This window comes from Lytechinus pictus, chromosome 7 (genome assembly GCF_037042905.1).
Source record: "Lytechinus pictus isolate F3 Inbred chromosome 7, Lp3.0, whole genome shotgun sequence".
Lineage (NCBI taxonomy): Eukaryota > Metazoa > Echinodermata > Echinoidea > Temnopleuroida > Toxopneustidae > Lytechinus > Lytechinus pictus.
In genome coordinates, this window is record NC_087251.1 from 9976109 (window position 1) to 9989800 (window position 13692).

A 13692-nucleotide genomic window follows, 5' to 3' on the forward strand; every position below is an offset into this window, starting at 1 on the left:
TCCAAGAGATTCCTGGCCTAGGGTTGGATTTATTGGAAGGAAAAGGAAATCCTTTTTTTGGAGGAAGGATGGAAATTTTAAGAGCAACGTCTGGTGTCTGGTCAGAAGCTTTTGCTTAACTGGACGAAGTGAAACCAAAAATAAATGTTGATTTAAAAATCTTCAAAGCTTCTAAACTAGTTTTTAGGGCCAAACAGAAGTTAGCATGTCTGAGCTTTGGCTTTACTACCAGACTTAATGTGGCTTATATATTCAGCAGCTTAGAAACAACCTCTGCAACAACTACACGCATGTCATCCAACTAGAGTAGTCAGGAACATGTTCTAGAATACATTTCCTGAATTGATAGTCAAACTACATGACTGCTTAACTCAAGAAATGGTATGACTCTGACAGGAGTTCATGCTACCCAACTGCCAAAAGAATTGGGTGGGATTTGGGAAAAAGTGTGGTAATCTTGATTCAGCACATATGATACACTTGAAAATTAGATCATTTGATATAATAGCCTTCCTCTCTTTCCATAAAATGACATCACTTAAAATCACTTTCTAGTTATTCAACAATACTCATATTCCCCAGATTAGACTGTCACAAGGGCATATAAATCCTGTCAATTAATACAAAGGAATAGGGTGATTATATGGGGTTTTGAGAGATTATATTCCATTTATGTCTTTCTTGTTTTTCACCATAGTGTAAAACATTTTACCAGTTTATCTCTTCCTCCTAATTGTGTACACTGGAAGATGTTGAGATATAAGCTAACCTTCTCCATTTGTATATTTCTCCATGTTCCCCCTTTTCACTCCTTTAGTACATATTTACAGGGTTAGATTAACATTCTTCTCCTAAACAATAACACTTGGATAAATGTGAATAGTCAAGTAAATATATAATAGTTTGGATTTCTTTTGATGATTTAAAACAATGCTTGATTGAAATTATACCATTATTTAGCTCCACTTGTTTATGTCTTTGATCAGTAGATCGTGCCTCATCATAGATAAGATGGAAATAAAGGAATCATGAACTAGTAATGACTAGAAATAGATCATGTGGTTTCTAGACTGATTGGGCTTAGTATAGACTTCCTTTTGAAAGATCAGTTGCTTAAAGCAGTTGCAAGGTCATTTACTCTTGTTTCATTTAGAACTTGGTTTTCAATGGTCATGCTGGTAGTAATTATTGCTTATAGCAACAGTTACATAATATTGTTTGATCTTATAAACATCCTGTTTGATGATGATGACATTGCTCGCTGTTAAGGTCACTACCCAGACACCAATGAAAATTTCAAAGGTTTTGAATTCTAGAGCATATTTTTGTATATAATTTATATTTGAAAAAAATATTTTAAAATAATTGTTTGCAATTTACATCCTAATTGAATGGTTTACCTCTGGTGACAGGGGAGAATTGATTTGAAAATAAAAATGAAACAAAGATTTTTACAAATCATGTACAAAGAGAACTTCAAATTGCCCTGATCCCTATTTGGGGCTAAAACACATTTTGTAGCTACGTTTCCTCCACATTTCATTCTCTTAATGGAATAATTGCCTGGTTTTTAATTTACCAAGAGGTTATCTTCCACCAGCTGATGAAAGATCCACATTAAAGGAGAATGAAACCCTTGAAACCAGCTGAATCCATATCAAAGAGAAAAATCAAAGAAACATATTGTTGAAAATTTGAGGAAGATTGAATGAATAATAAGAAAGTTATGAGCATTTGAATATTGAGATCACTAATGCCATGTAGATCCTCCTATTGGCAATGCGACCAAGATCTGTGATGTCACACACGTACAACTCCCTCATTACTTTAGTACTTATTTCACTTATATTCTCACTTTTATAGAGTATATCACAAGGTTAGGTGTTCTCTTTATGAGAGGACAAGTATAGAGGTTTCACAACATTATATCATTGATGAATCATTTTGTCATATGATTAGAATGAGCAAAAAGAGATGTTTTGGGGTATATTTTCAGTGTCCAAAAGGGGAGAGTTGTTCATCTGTGACATCATAGATCTTGGTCGCATTGCCAATAGGAGGATCTCCATAGCATTAGTGATCTCGACATTCAAATGCTCATAACTCTTCTATTGCTAGTCCTATTTTACTCAAACTTTTGTTGATCTTATTCTTTGATTTTTCTGCTTTCACAAAAGCTAACTTGCTCCAAGAGTTTCATTCTCCTTTAATGTAGGAAGTATCGAGTGTCATATATGCTGTGTTTCCTAGGTTGAGGCCTATCTTTTCAGCACAGGAATATCAAGAAGGGATACCTCCCTGAATTTCTTCCCCCTCCCAAGTCATTTCCAAGGCCACTCCATGGACTTGAAAGATATTATTATTTATAGATTCTACTTCTTTTTTAATTTCTATTTATACTGTTTTTAGTAGGCTATTTTTTTAGTTTGGTCAATGGACACATGCTGATAGATTTTACAGTTTTTAAAGAAACAGAGTTTTATGATGATTGATGATTTTATTTCAAAATATCAAAAAGTTGACTATATTTGGACTTAATCTTGTGAGGTTCTATTGGTTAATGTAAAAATGTATTACAATAAGATTTATGGGATTTACAAGTAATTAATCAATTTTAACAGATTATGTTTAAGTATGGTGATGCTTCCTGAACATATATGAAGATTAAATATTCTTCAAACGGAAAGCAATTAGAAATTTTTCTTTTGTACAATATTGAGAGCAAGGGATAGTATTATTTTTATATTTAATTTTTTTTTTTTGTTGTTGTTTATTTATTAAATTTTTTGGAAGGGGGGGGGGGGGGTGCACTCGACTACATCGCTATACACACATGCAACCAAAGAGATGCATAACAAGCAAGATGTGTTTGAGATGTCAATTATTCTCCCCCCCCCCTCTCAAAAAAGGTTTGTTTTTTTCATAATTGATCAAATTTCATTTTGGTTATTTTCCCCATATTTCTTGATTTTCTTGTAAACAATAACCTGATTGCGAGCATGTTTTATTGGGGTTATATTAGACAGGCTTCAGGGTAAATTTGACAGAGAAAGCATGTGAAAATACAAGCTCTTTGAGTATACTATAGATTTGAACAATCAAAATGAAAAATGTTGTGGGGGTGGTTTTGAAAATCTTTGGTCACGTGTTGTACAATGTTCAATAAATTCCTGGCGTCGTTAAAGAGGCGAAATTACAAAAGTAAAAATAGAATAAACTTGGATGTCGAGGAGTGAAATCTTTCACACATTTTTAATTTTGTTGATAAGAAACGGAAAATATAAAGAGATACCATCTTTATACATGATGGAGGTCAGGTAAAAAAAGGAGGATGTTGAAACTTCCAGGAAAGACCCTAATCAATGTAGAGAAGTTTTGAGTTTGAGCCAATATCTATTAACTAGTTCTTTATCAAATATTGTGTTTCCTTTCTAAATTAAGAAAGGGGAGGCCTCTTTTCATGGATAATTAATACACGTCAGTTTTGGTTTTGGAGAGTAGTATGAATGAACTTCCAGAAATGCCAAAATGGAAAGAACTATAATAACCGAAAATTGATATTCTTAACAGACCTCAAGTACTTTAGATTGAGTTTAGAGTAATTAAGATAGATATACTTAAAAGAAGTGTTCTTTTCTTGTTAATGTCTAAAAGGACTTTTATTTAAACTGAAGTTACCATGTTATTTAAATTCAGCAATTTTTCCATTAAATATAGTAACTATGTGAATGGACAGAGCTGGACAGACAACTGTTGTCTATTTTATTTCTATACCAGATGATCTATAGTTAGTGTATGACCAGTACTCCTTATGGATGTTTTTAAATTGGTTTCTTCCTTTCCTATATCTTTCTGAAGGATAAACAATTAAGCATCCTTGTACACTTTAATAGAAAGCCTGTGTATGAAGTAGACTCATTTCTTTTGTAATATGTATTAGAATACTGGAAAGAAAGTCAGAATTAGACTCCAAAACAGATATTTTTTATAACAAATATTATAAAGAAGTCTTAAAAGGCCTTTTCTACTTTTTTTCTTCATTAGAACCATGTAACATGTAGGAGGTTGCTTAACAACTTGGCAATACGTTTTGTAGATATGTCTTTTTGAGCATTCATCAGTAACCACATAGTGTGTGGTAGCATAAGTAGCACTCTTTTGTGTATTCTTTGCATATTATATAAGGATGACACAAAAGGGTGGTAATAACTTTAAAATCATGTTTTTTATCCCTTTGTTTTTAGTTAACCTTTATGATAACATGTATAGCATTTATCCTGTTAGGCTTTTAACTGTGCTAGATCTGTGATTGTAGCATTGCTTATATGAAGCAAATTTTGTAATATTGTATTGGTCTCTTAAATAGATCAAAGCAATTATTGATAAAGAAGTTGTAACACTTTCTTAATTGATGAAATTCTTTTTTTTTTTCATTTTGCAGGGAACTACTAGCAGATCTTGAACAGAGTGATGAGGATCCTGTCAAGTTGGCCGATTGTTTCCTAGAAGTGGTGAGTGCTCTCTACTGGCTCATTATTTATGCAATCTTTTCATCATTACCCAATCACAATGCAGCTTTCAACAATTCACAGTTGAAAAAATAATTTTGATTGGTTGATATGTGGGACAGTTGCAGAGTTGGGAAGTGCCTTTAGAAACCTCTTGTGAATTTACCGGAAAGACATCTCCCCACTCTCCTACTGGCAAAGTATCACTTCTTCAAGTTTAAATTTTCACTTTCACACTCAAATGTAAATGTTATTGTTTTGTTAGTATGGAAGTATTGATAGGTGATGATCCTTTGCCACAGGCTATGCAAATTATTTCTTGAATTCTATTTATAGGCATTTGATAACAATGTAAAACTATACTTGAAAAAAACACATAATATTAAATATAAATAGCCCAAATTCAAAAGAAATGCAAAGCATATAATCGTCCTAAGCAAATTGATAAAATAGTTTCTAATAATAGTGTTCAAATTTGTTTTTAAATTTTAAATTTATCTAGTTATTATTAAACTCTTTATTTATTAATTATCATACTTATGAAAACCAAATCTGTTTTATTTACATAATATCTAGTCCAAGGTAGCTGTTGAAAAGAGGAAGTTGTTGAGAGCATATAATTAAGACATGTGTCCTTAATTCAAAATGATTTGGGTTGTTTATGACCTTTTTGATTTGGTCCAAGATCAAAATTGTTAAGAAATCAAAATGGCATTCCAAATAATGAAATTAAATTTCTGTGACAGCAAGATTACTCACTGAATTGCACAGAAGCGCTTTTTCAGGAAATTGTTGATTAACTCTATGACTTATCACTCATTTTTACTCCTATATTGATTGCACTTTCACCAGACTGTATTGGGAGTTGTATGAAAGAGTTGAGTATATTAGTTCATGGTATCTATCGGCACTTGTCGCCTGTAGTAATATTTGTCCCCTCCGGTTGGTCCCGTCCCTTGGATGAATATGGCCTGCCGACCCAACCTGCCAGAGTGTGGCATGATGAATGGACTTGACAGTGATGGGCTTATAATGCCTCCCAGCTGGTCACTTTGTCATATCTATAACTCTCATATATTTTATGATATCATTAAGGTCAAGAATGGGAGGGGACTGAGGAATGGATGCACTTTGTCACAGGGGTCAAAGATCCTTGTTTGTGTACCGCAGGCGGCCATTTTGAAACAAAGAACAGAGTGCTATATTGTGACAAGATAGAATGTGTCTATTCCCCCAAGAAATTAAGAAGACTGATGAAATATCCAACAGAGTAAAAGAAGGATGTTATTTAAGGAATATTTGGTGCATGTATTGACAGATATGGTAGCAAATATTTTTGTATTTTTTGTTATTATTTTGACTAATACATGTACTGCATGTGTGATCTGTGAAAAATATGTACCTAGTGTCATAAGAGATATCAGTTTATTAGGAAAGTTTCAATATGCATTTGTCATTCCAACCTCAAGCAAAACAACAACAAAATGAAAAAAGAAATGGGAACAAAAGAAAACATGGATAGATAATTCAATCTCTGTTTCCCATAGCTTACCTTGGAATCAACATTCTAAAGTGACCCCTGTAAAATTTTGAAATGTTGATGCAAAAGAAAACTTTGAAATAGAGCTTTTATCCTGAAGCAATGACCAACAGTCATCTCTTTATGATATTACAAGGTGAGGGGAACTATTAAAAGGTTCAAAGGCAGTAAATAAGGTTCTATTGTGATTGTAGATCCTTTACCAGGAAGATGATTATATTGCACCTTGAGGGGTAGTAGGTCTAGGTTGAGGATTTGAGCTCCTCTTGACCTGTTTGTTGTTGAAGGTGTCACATATAAATGCTATGATAGACATCAAGCTGATACATATCTTGAGAAACTGAATTTCCTCTCCTGAATTTAAACCGCAAAGACTGGAGCTGAAGAGTGAGAACTAGAGCCTAAGGATGTATTTGCCACCATCTCGTGATCGGTTCTCCTTGCTTCTATAAATCTTTTGGTTCTCTTTACACCTGCCTTTGTACTCACAAAACTATTGACACCTCTTCCCCTTCACCTGAAGATTGGTTTGTGGCATATGAAAGAAAAATGTTTCAAGTACAAGTGGATTGTAAGGGAAATTGAAACATTTTATTTTCTGAAGTGTTTTATTGCTTGCAGAGGCAAGCTAAAATGAAAAATAAATGTGTCTATGACAAAAATGTTCACCGGTCTCAGTTTCTGTATTTTTTCAAAAGTCTCTTACTTAAGAGAAGAATCTTACTCCGGAAGAATCATCAATTTTTGATACCTTTTTTATATTTCACTTATTCCTTCCTTCAGAAAGAAAAAAACAAACATGCTATTCCTTTCATGGGTAGTTACCGTTCCACCTTTACACCACTCCTACTCGGTATAATGTCAAAATACATTATCAGCTTTGAAAGATATCAATTAACACCCTTGACTCAAAGTGATTAATACTAATTTGGTGTCCATTAATTAGATTGTTGCGCCCACAGATTGAACCTGAGCAGACACCGCCATTGCTCTGCTGAATGAGTAGAGGGTACTTACTGAACTTGACAGGTCTAAAATGTTAGGTATTCAAGACATGGTTGCACTGACTAATTTGTGGTTGGTTTATGCATGGACCTATTACGATAGGTCCATGGTTTATGGAAGAGCATTGGAGGAATAAAATAACCAAAAAAAGCTAATATATCCTGGGAAACTTGAAAGAGTTTTCTCTGTCTCTGTTTCACAGTCGCTAATGAACTTAAATCGAAAAACCACAACGTAATTACTGCGATGACATTCTTTGGATAGAATTGATTCAATATTTAGAAGTGAGGGAAAAAGGTTGTGTGGGTACACACAAATTCCATTCAATTAATTAATTTTCTGGGTTGCAATGTGAGTGAATGCAAGGGCATTGACATGGTCAAGTGTATTTTGAAATGTGTTATTTTAAATATTTTTTATAATTGTTGCTACAAGAACTTCTACTTGTACTTCTGCTTGTGCTTCAGTTGCTTCTGTTGTTATTGTCCGTTTTTGTTCTTCCTTTTTATTAGTTTTTTTTTTGTCATTCTGTCAAAGACTATGATCACATTTTCCCTTATATTACAGGAGGATGAGTTCTGTATCTACACCAAATACTGTACCAACTACCCCAAGGCGGTGGATGTCTTGACAGAATGTATGCAGGATCCTGTAATATCAGACTTCTTCAGAGAGCAGCAGGCACAGCTCAATCATGGTCTTGCCCTTGGTGCCTATTTACTCAAACCAGTACAGAGGATACTCAAATACCATCTTCTCTTTCAGGTAATGAAATAGTACAGGTCCATTTTACTAGGTAGATTGAAGAGCACTCCTAATACTCATTTGCCTTCTGCCCTGCAGAAGGAGATTGACTTTGAAAAAAAAAAGTCAACCCCAAATTGTAGCTGACTTTTGATTGTCAAAACTGGTTTTCAAAAAGCTTCTTCCTTTTATTTATGACATTGCAGACAAAATGGTATAAATTTCTCACTCATGTCGAATACATCTTTTTTATGAGAAATATTGTAAAGTCATATTTTCAAAAAGATGAATGAAAATAGATTGAGTTTTTTTTTGAAAATCATTGTTTTAATGAATTATAACCTTTTTTTATTAACTGAAATATTACAACCCTATTTGAAGTTCTTAGCAGATGGTTGTGCTTTACAGAAATCGTGATTTTTGTAAATTTATCAAATGCCCCTTGATATTTTTAAGAAAGAAAGATAAAAATATGTCACATCGTGATGTCATCATCAAATTGGCACGACTACCAAATATCCAGGGTGGTATATTTTTGTAAGTTACCCTGAGGGTGTAGATTAGATAATGATGATGATTAATTATTCCATCATCGCTGAATGTCTCTCTTTGTCACCATTTTCAATAACAACATACCTGGGCCCATTTGTTGAGCAGGGGACATGAAGGGAAATTTCAAGGTGAACAATTCTTCCTTCTTTTGTTGAGTTATCAAACCTTGTGATGATGAATATAAATCATGTTTAATGAGGAATGTTTTCCTTTGATGTAGATGTTATGATTCATAATGGTTCATAGTCCTGATAGCCTACTGGGAAGTAAGTGCACAGAAAAAAAAATTATACTACGATATAAATCATTTGATATTTGTAAAGGTTTATTGTTGTATTTTCTAAGTTTGATATCGGATACAGAATTGATTTGATATAAGACCATTTAGACTTTGCAAATGTATTTTACCCTTTTCATGATGCATGATAAACAAGTATGTAAGAAATATAAGGAAGCATGTAAGAAATCTAAAGTATGTCACTCCTGTCTGTTAGATATTATACTAACCAGACTCCTAGCAGTCAACAATAATTACTCTGACCTTAGTTCAGCATAGCTGCTTAGTGGTTCTATTGCATGTTCTGGGTCATATTTGGCAAATCCAGACCAATGCATTGCCAAAATACTTAAGAGGGATTTGAACTATGTATATTCAAAGACCATATTGTTATCTACTAGACCAAGACACCATTACATCTGATTCTCGGTCAACACAAACCTATGTCCAGGTATACTCCTTGATTAAGAAGTCCTTTGACATTTTTCACTCTACACTTTCTATTCTTAGAATCCTATATGAGGTAGTTGTATGCACCCATGAGAGTATCTCTGTCATCCTAAAGACCCATTGTTCTTAAGTTTCCTTTTTTTTCATTCTCATACCTACATGCTAAAGGCCAGAGATCTTGTCAGAGTTTCCCCTTCTAAATCTTTCCTCACTCTCCCATCTCTTTCCCATCTACATAATGGATCAATAGTAGTAAGTATTTAATCCCAGGTTCCGAAGTGAATCCAGAGTTATTCTCATATTCTCTATCTTGGTGTTAAAATCAGTTGAAAGTCGATTTGTAAATTATCAAATAGTGCAAGACTTTGCATTACAGGTTGTTTCTCAAAGATTTTTTTTCTTCCTTAATTTTGTCTGAATTTGTTATGAATTTCAGATATCTATGATTTGTATCCTGGCAGAGAAAGTGCTCTACTTCAAAGCGTATTCCTGTGAAGATTAAGTTTGCCTTGATTTTCCCCTTTCCCCTTTCAAATAATTCTGGGACAATGTTAAAAGTGTTTGCTCACACTAGAGAGGTATCCTTTTTTTCTTTCGCTCTTATATTTCTTTGAATTTTATAAAAATAACCTTTCCCTTTCTTCCTGTGTGCTAACAACTTACCCTAGGTGAAACACCTTAAAAACTCAGGTGGCTCTTTATCTTGGCTTACAGCCATATTTGCTCCAGTTTGGATTAATCTTTTTTTTCGGCCTTATGATTTTTGTGGTTTGTTTTTCAATATTGGAAAGTAGAAGTTGTGTGGTAAAGAAAATCACTGACAAAAATGACCTAACACAAGAAATATATATTCAGATTATGAAAATGCATATCTGAAATTTAGCAACATCAATAATGTTTCATTATTGTCAGAAACAGTTCAAGAAATCAGACTGAGTATCAAATTACATATCAGATAAAAATTAAATTTGGCCCTCACTGAACTTTCAGGGAAGAGGAAATCATTTACATGTACAATGCTGGCAAAGAAAAGTTTGAAAGAAAGAAAAACTGACTTTACGTTGTATAAATATGTAGTGTATGAAAGATATTTGTGGAGTCTTGTCTCTCAACCATTGATCATGCTGATGTTTTATTTTAGATTTGTCCTTGTGGTGATCTGAGATTAGGGAGAAGAGAAGAAAGAAAGGAAAAATCTATATTTATGTAATCTTATGTTATGTTGCTATAGGGGTAGTAAAATTCACTTGGAAAGGAGATGGAGGAGAGAGAGAGAGAGAGAGAAGGGGAGGCTGAGGGGGGGGGTGGGAGATTACAAGAGTTAGTGGTGATCTTGAAGGGTTGCCCAATAATCTGGCCCATTGGAATAATAAAAATGGTGCATTTCCTGGCTTGGCACATGACTGTATACATGATGTTAATCTATTGACGTCAAAAGCACCAGGAAGAGTGTGAATAATCACCAGGTCACTTCTTTCTTGCTGATGTTCCAGGGTAGTCAGAAAGTCAGAAGTTTCCAACTTCGGATCTAGATGCTCCCCTAAGAGAATCCAACCGCTCATTTGTTTCTAGACCATGACTATCGCAATGCTTTCTCATGGTTTCCTATTTCTGTAGGTTTTTGTATCCCTCAAACCTGTTCCTAATTCAAGCTTCCTTCGTTCTTTGCCATTGTATTATTTTCTTCAATTCATCATGCAGGCATCTCATGAACAGGAGAAAATACGGCATATTTTCAGCTATTTTGTAGCTATACAGTTTTTCATGAATATCAAACTTTCAGTGTGCCTTTGATATTTATTCCAGTTATTATTTTTATGTAAAGGGGTCAGTTTATATAAAGTAGAGTAAAAACAATATTATCAAGTATCAAAGATGAAAAGAAAATACAATTTGTATGTCATGTCCAAGAACAATTGGAGAAGGGGGACAAGATAAATGATAATACTGAGAAGAGTGAAAAAACAATTATTTATGAAGGAAGGTAGAACGTGAAGGACAGTCAACATGTAAGTGTATTATCTCGTTTTTAAATGCAGAAATATATTTCATAGCAGGGTATAAGTAGTATATTGTATTAACGTTATGGTCTGTAGCCCCTTCTCATTCCATCACATACTCTGAATATTTGCACTATTTCAATCGTAGACGCTTCCTCCACCCCCTTTGCATCTCAACAGTGAGAAATGGATAAATCATTTATCAAATAACCATTTTTTTCTCTATGTCTTTGATCTGTTTCTTTTGTCTGTTCAGGATATGATGAAGCATTACAAGGAGGAGCAGGGGCGGGACGTTATCGCCAGGGCACTTAAGTCAATGACTAACGTGGCATGGCACATCAATGATATGAAGAGAAAACATGAGGCCTCCGTCCATGTCCAGGAGATACAGAGTCAGTTACATGGATGGCAGGTAGGTTTGAGATGGAGAGAGAATGAGGAGTGGATAGGGCTTTCTTACACCTGACCCCCTGAGGGCACTTTGTTACATTTGTTATGAAATAACAAATGCTAGAATTTATGAAAAATTTTCCCTAAAGCATGTCAAATTTGATGATTTTTGTACCTTACAATAAAAAATACAAACGGAGCATGCAACTTGCTGTTGATATCACGCTTTGGGAAATGTGCTCAGAAATATATGAGAAAATCCAGTTCCTTAAAAGGTTTTGACATTCATTCTTTTTGTTGCAGTATCCTGCAAAGTTGCATGACTATCTCAATTTAGGGAGAGGATTTGGAGATACTGTGAAAGTCCACATGCTCTTACTTTTGCATTGTATATTTTCTGAAGTTCAGATTTGTATGTTTGAAAAACTTTTAAAAGAAAATGATTTGTTGCGAATGCCTTAAAACATTAAACAATATCTGTTGTTGGCATTCCTTTGCGCTTTAAAAGGAATGAGGAGGTGATTCATTTTAGTTAAAACACCTGTTTTTATGAGCTGGGAGGGAAGATGTCTGCACAGTGATGTGAATGAAAAAGATCCCCCAATGTTCCCCTTTGCAGACATGACGCATGAAGCAGGTAAGATGGCAGTAACCATGGAAACAGATGACTTTCATGGATATTATAACTAGTTACTAGTCATGAGTAACCATCTTCTGGTATTTTTCTAAAATGTCTAGTGTCTAAGACCTGGGCCACTGGGGTTGACATCATATACTTTTGAGGAACTGGATTTATCTCAGCAATATTTGTAGTTTGATAAAAGTCAACATCAATAGTAAATCACATTCTGAATTCTGATTATGATCCATCACTGTATATTAGTTTGGTAACATTTTTGAGAATTATTTTTAGAACAGTACACATTGGGGCAAAATGTAGTTTGTAGATTCTTCATATTTTTGTCATTACACCATGCATGAGATTGGTTTCTTCCAATCAATAACCAGCCTGGCCATTCTGGAGTCAAAGATCCCACCAATTTTCCATGTTCCGGCAAGAAGAGTCTGAAAAATCATGGCTTCCTTACAAATATCCTTCCCTGATTTCTCCTTCTGATGCTGTCTCTTCCTTTCCTTTTGGTTTGTTGTAATTTGGAGTTGAGACTTTAATCTTTCAATCTAAAGGATGTGTATTGAGAAGATGACAGAGGCTCAACTATTTTGACCCATCATGGATGCCTTGGATGTTTGAAGAGTGTCTTAAAGGTACCACTCTGAAGGTTGCCATTAAAACTGTTTCTGTTGATTCATATTATTCCATCAATTTGTAAGGAATATCCTTGATGTAGTTGTCAGGTTTGGCTATTTCTAGATTTTTTTAACATATTTTGTTTTTTATTTCTCTGATATAAATAGATTTCCATGGTGTGGGGGGGGGGGAGGATTTTGATCGAATCATATTGATGAAGTAATACCCTTTACAGTATTCACCCAAGACCGAGACCTAGGTGTCTTTTCATGAGTTCACTCAATATCTTCATTTGAAAAAATCTACTTTGATCGTTGGAATTTGTTTGGTTTTTTAAATACCAGTTTTCCTTTAAATATATCTGCAGTTTGTATTTTGTAATTTCTCTACACAACAGCTCTTAAAAGTCATTCAAAGGTTGAAATAAAAGAATTATACTCTAAAGGTGACTGAGGTGAAGCAATTTATGAACCATAACAGAGAATAAGGAAGTGGGTGAAATGTTTTTGAAGACAACCCTCTACTTCCTTGGGCTGGCCATGATAACGCACGCCTAGAATATTTATGAGACGCTTTACAGAGAGGGTAGTTGGTTGTTCAGGTTATAAAACAACACATATCAAGTAGTTGTGAAGTTTGTTTTTCTGGAGTGGTTTGGATAGGAAAAGGAGACTGGGAGTGTCTTATCTTCATCTGATGCAAGCATTCTAGGTTAATTGGGACAGGGTCAAGGAACATTTGTCATTGGAACATCATGTTCTGGGAAAATCTCTCTGACATTTCAGATGAAGTTCAACAGGCAAAGGATGAGAAAGTGATATGTTTTTTTTCATCAGTACTTTGTCTTTGGTTAATATTTAATGCCTAAATCTTGTCAATAATGTACTAAAATAAGAAAATTATGATAAATTGTTTTGGTGTTGTAAGGTTTTTCCACAATAGAAGAAATTACCATTATGGGGCAGCATATGCAT

At 34.2% G+C, this 13692-nt stretch overlaps 1 protein-coding gene across 1 annotated transcript in view; it reads left to right on the forward strand.

Moving 5' to 3' along the window:
• Positions 1–11545, forward strand: part of LOC129265000 (rho guanine nucleotide exchange factor 25-like) — a 29282-nt gene extending 17737 nt beyond the window's left edge. Inside the window, exons 4-6 of the mRNA XM_054902978.2 lie at positions 4442–4511; positions 7621–7818; positions 11333–11545. Coding sequence (XP_054758953.2) covers positions 4442–4511; positions 7621–7818; positions 11333–11545 — 481 coding nt within the window. The remainder of the gene's footprint in view (positions 1–4441; positions 4512–7620; positions 7819–11332) is intronic.
• The last annotated feature ends 2147 nt before the right edge of the window (positions 11546–13692 follow it).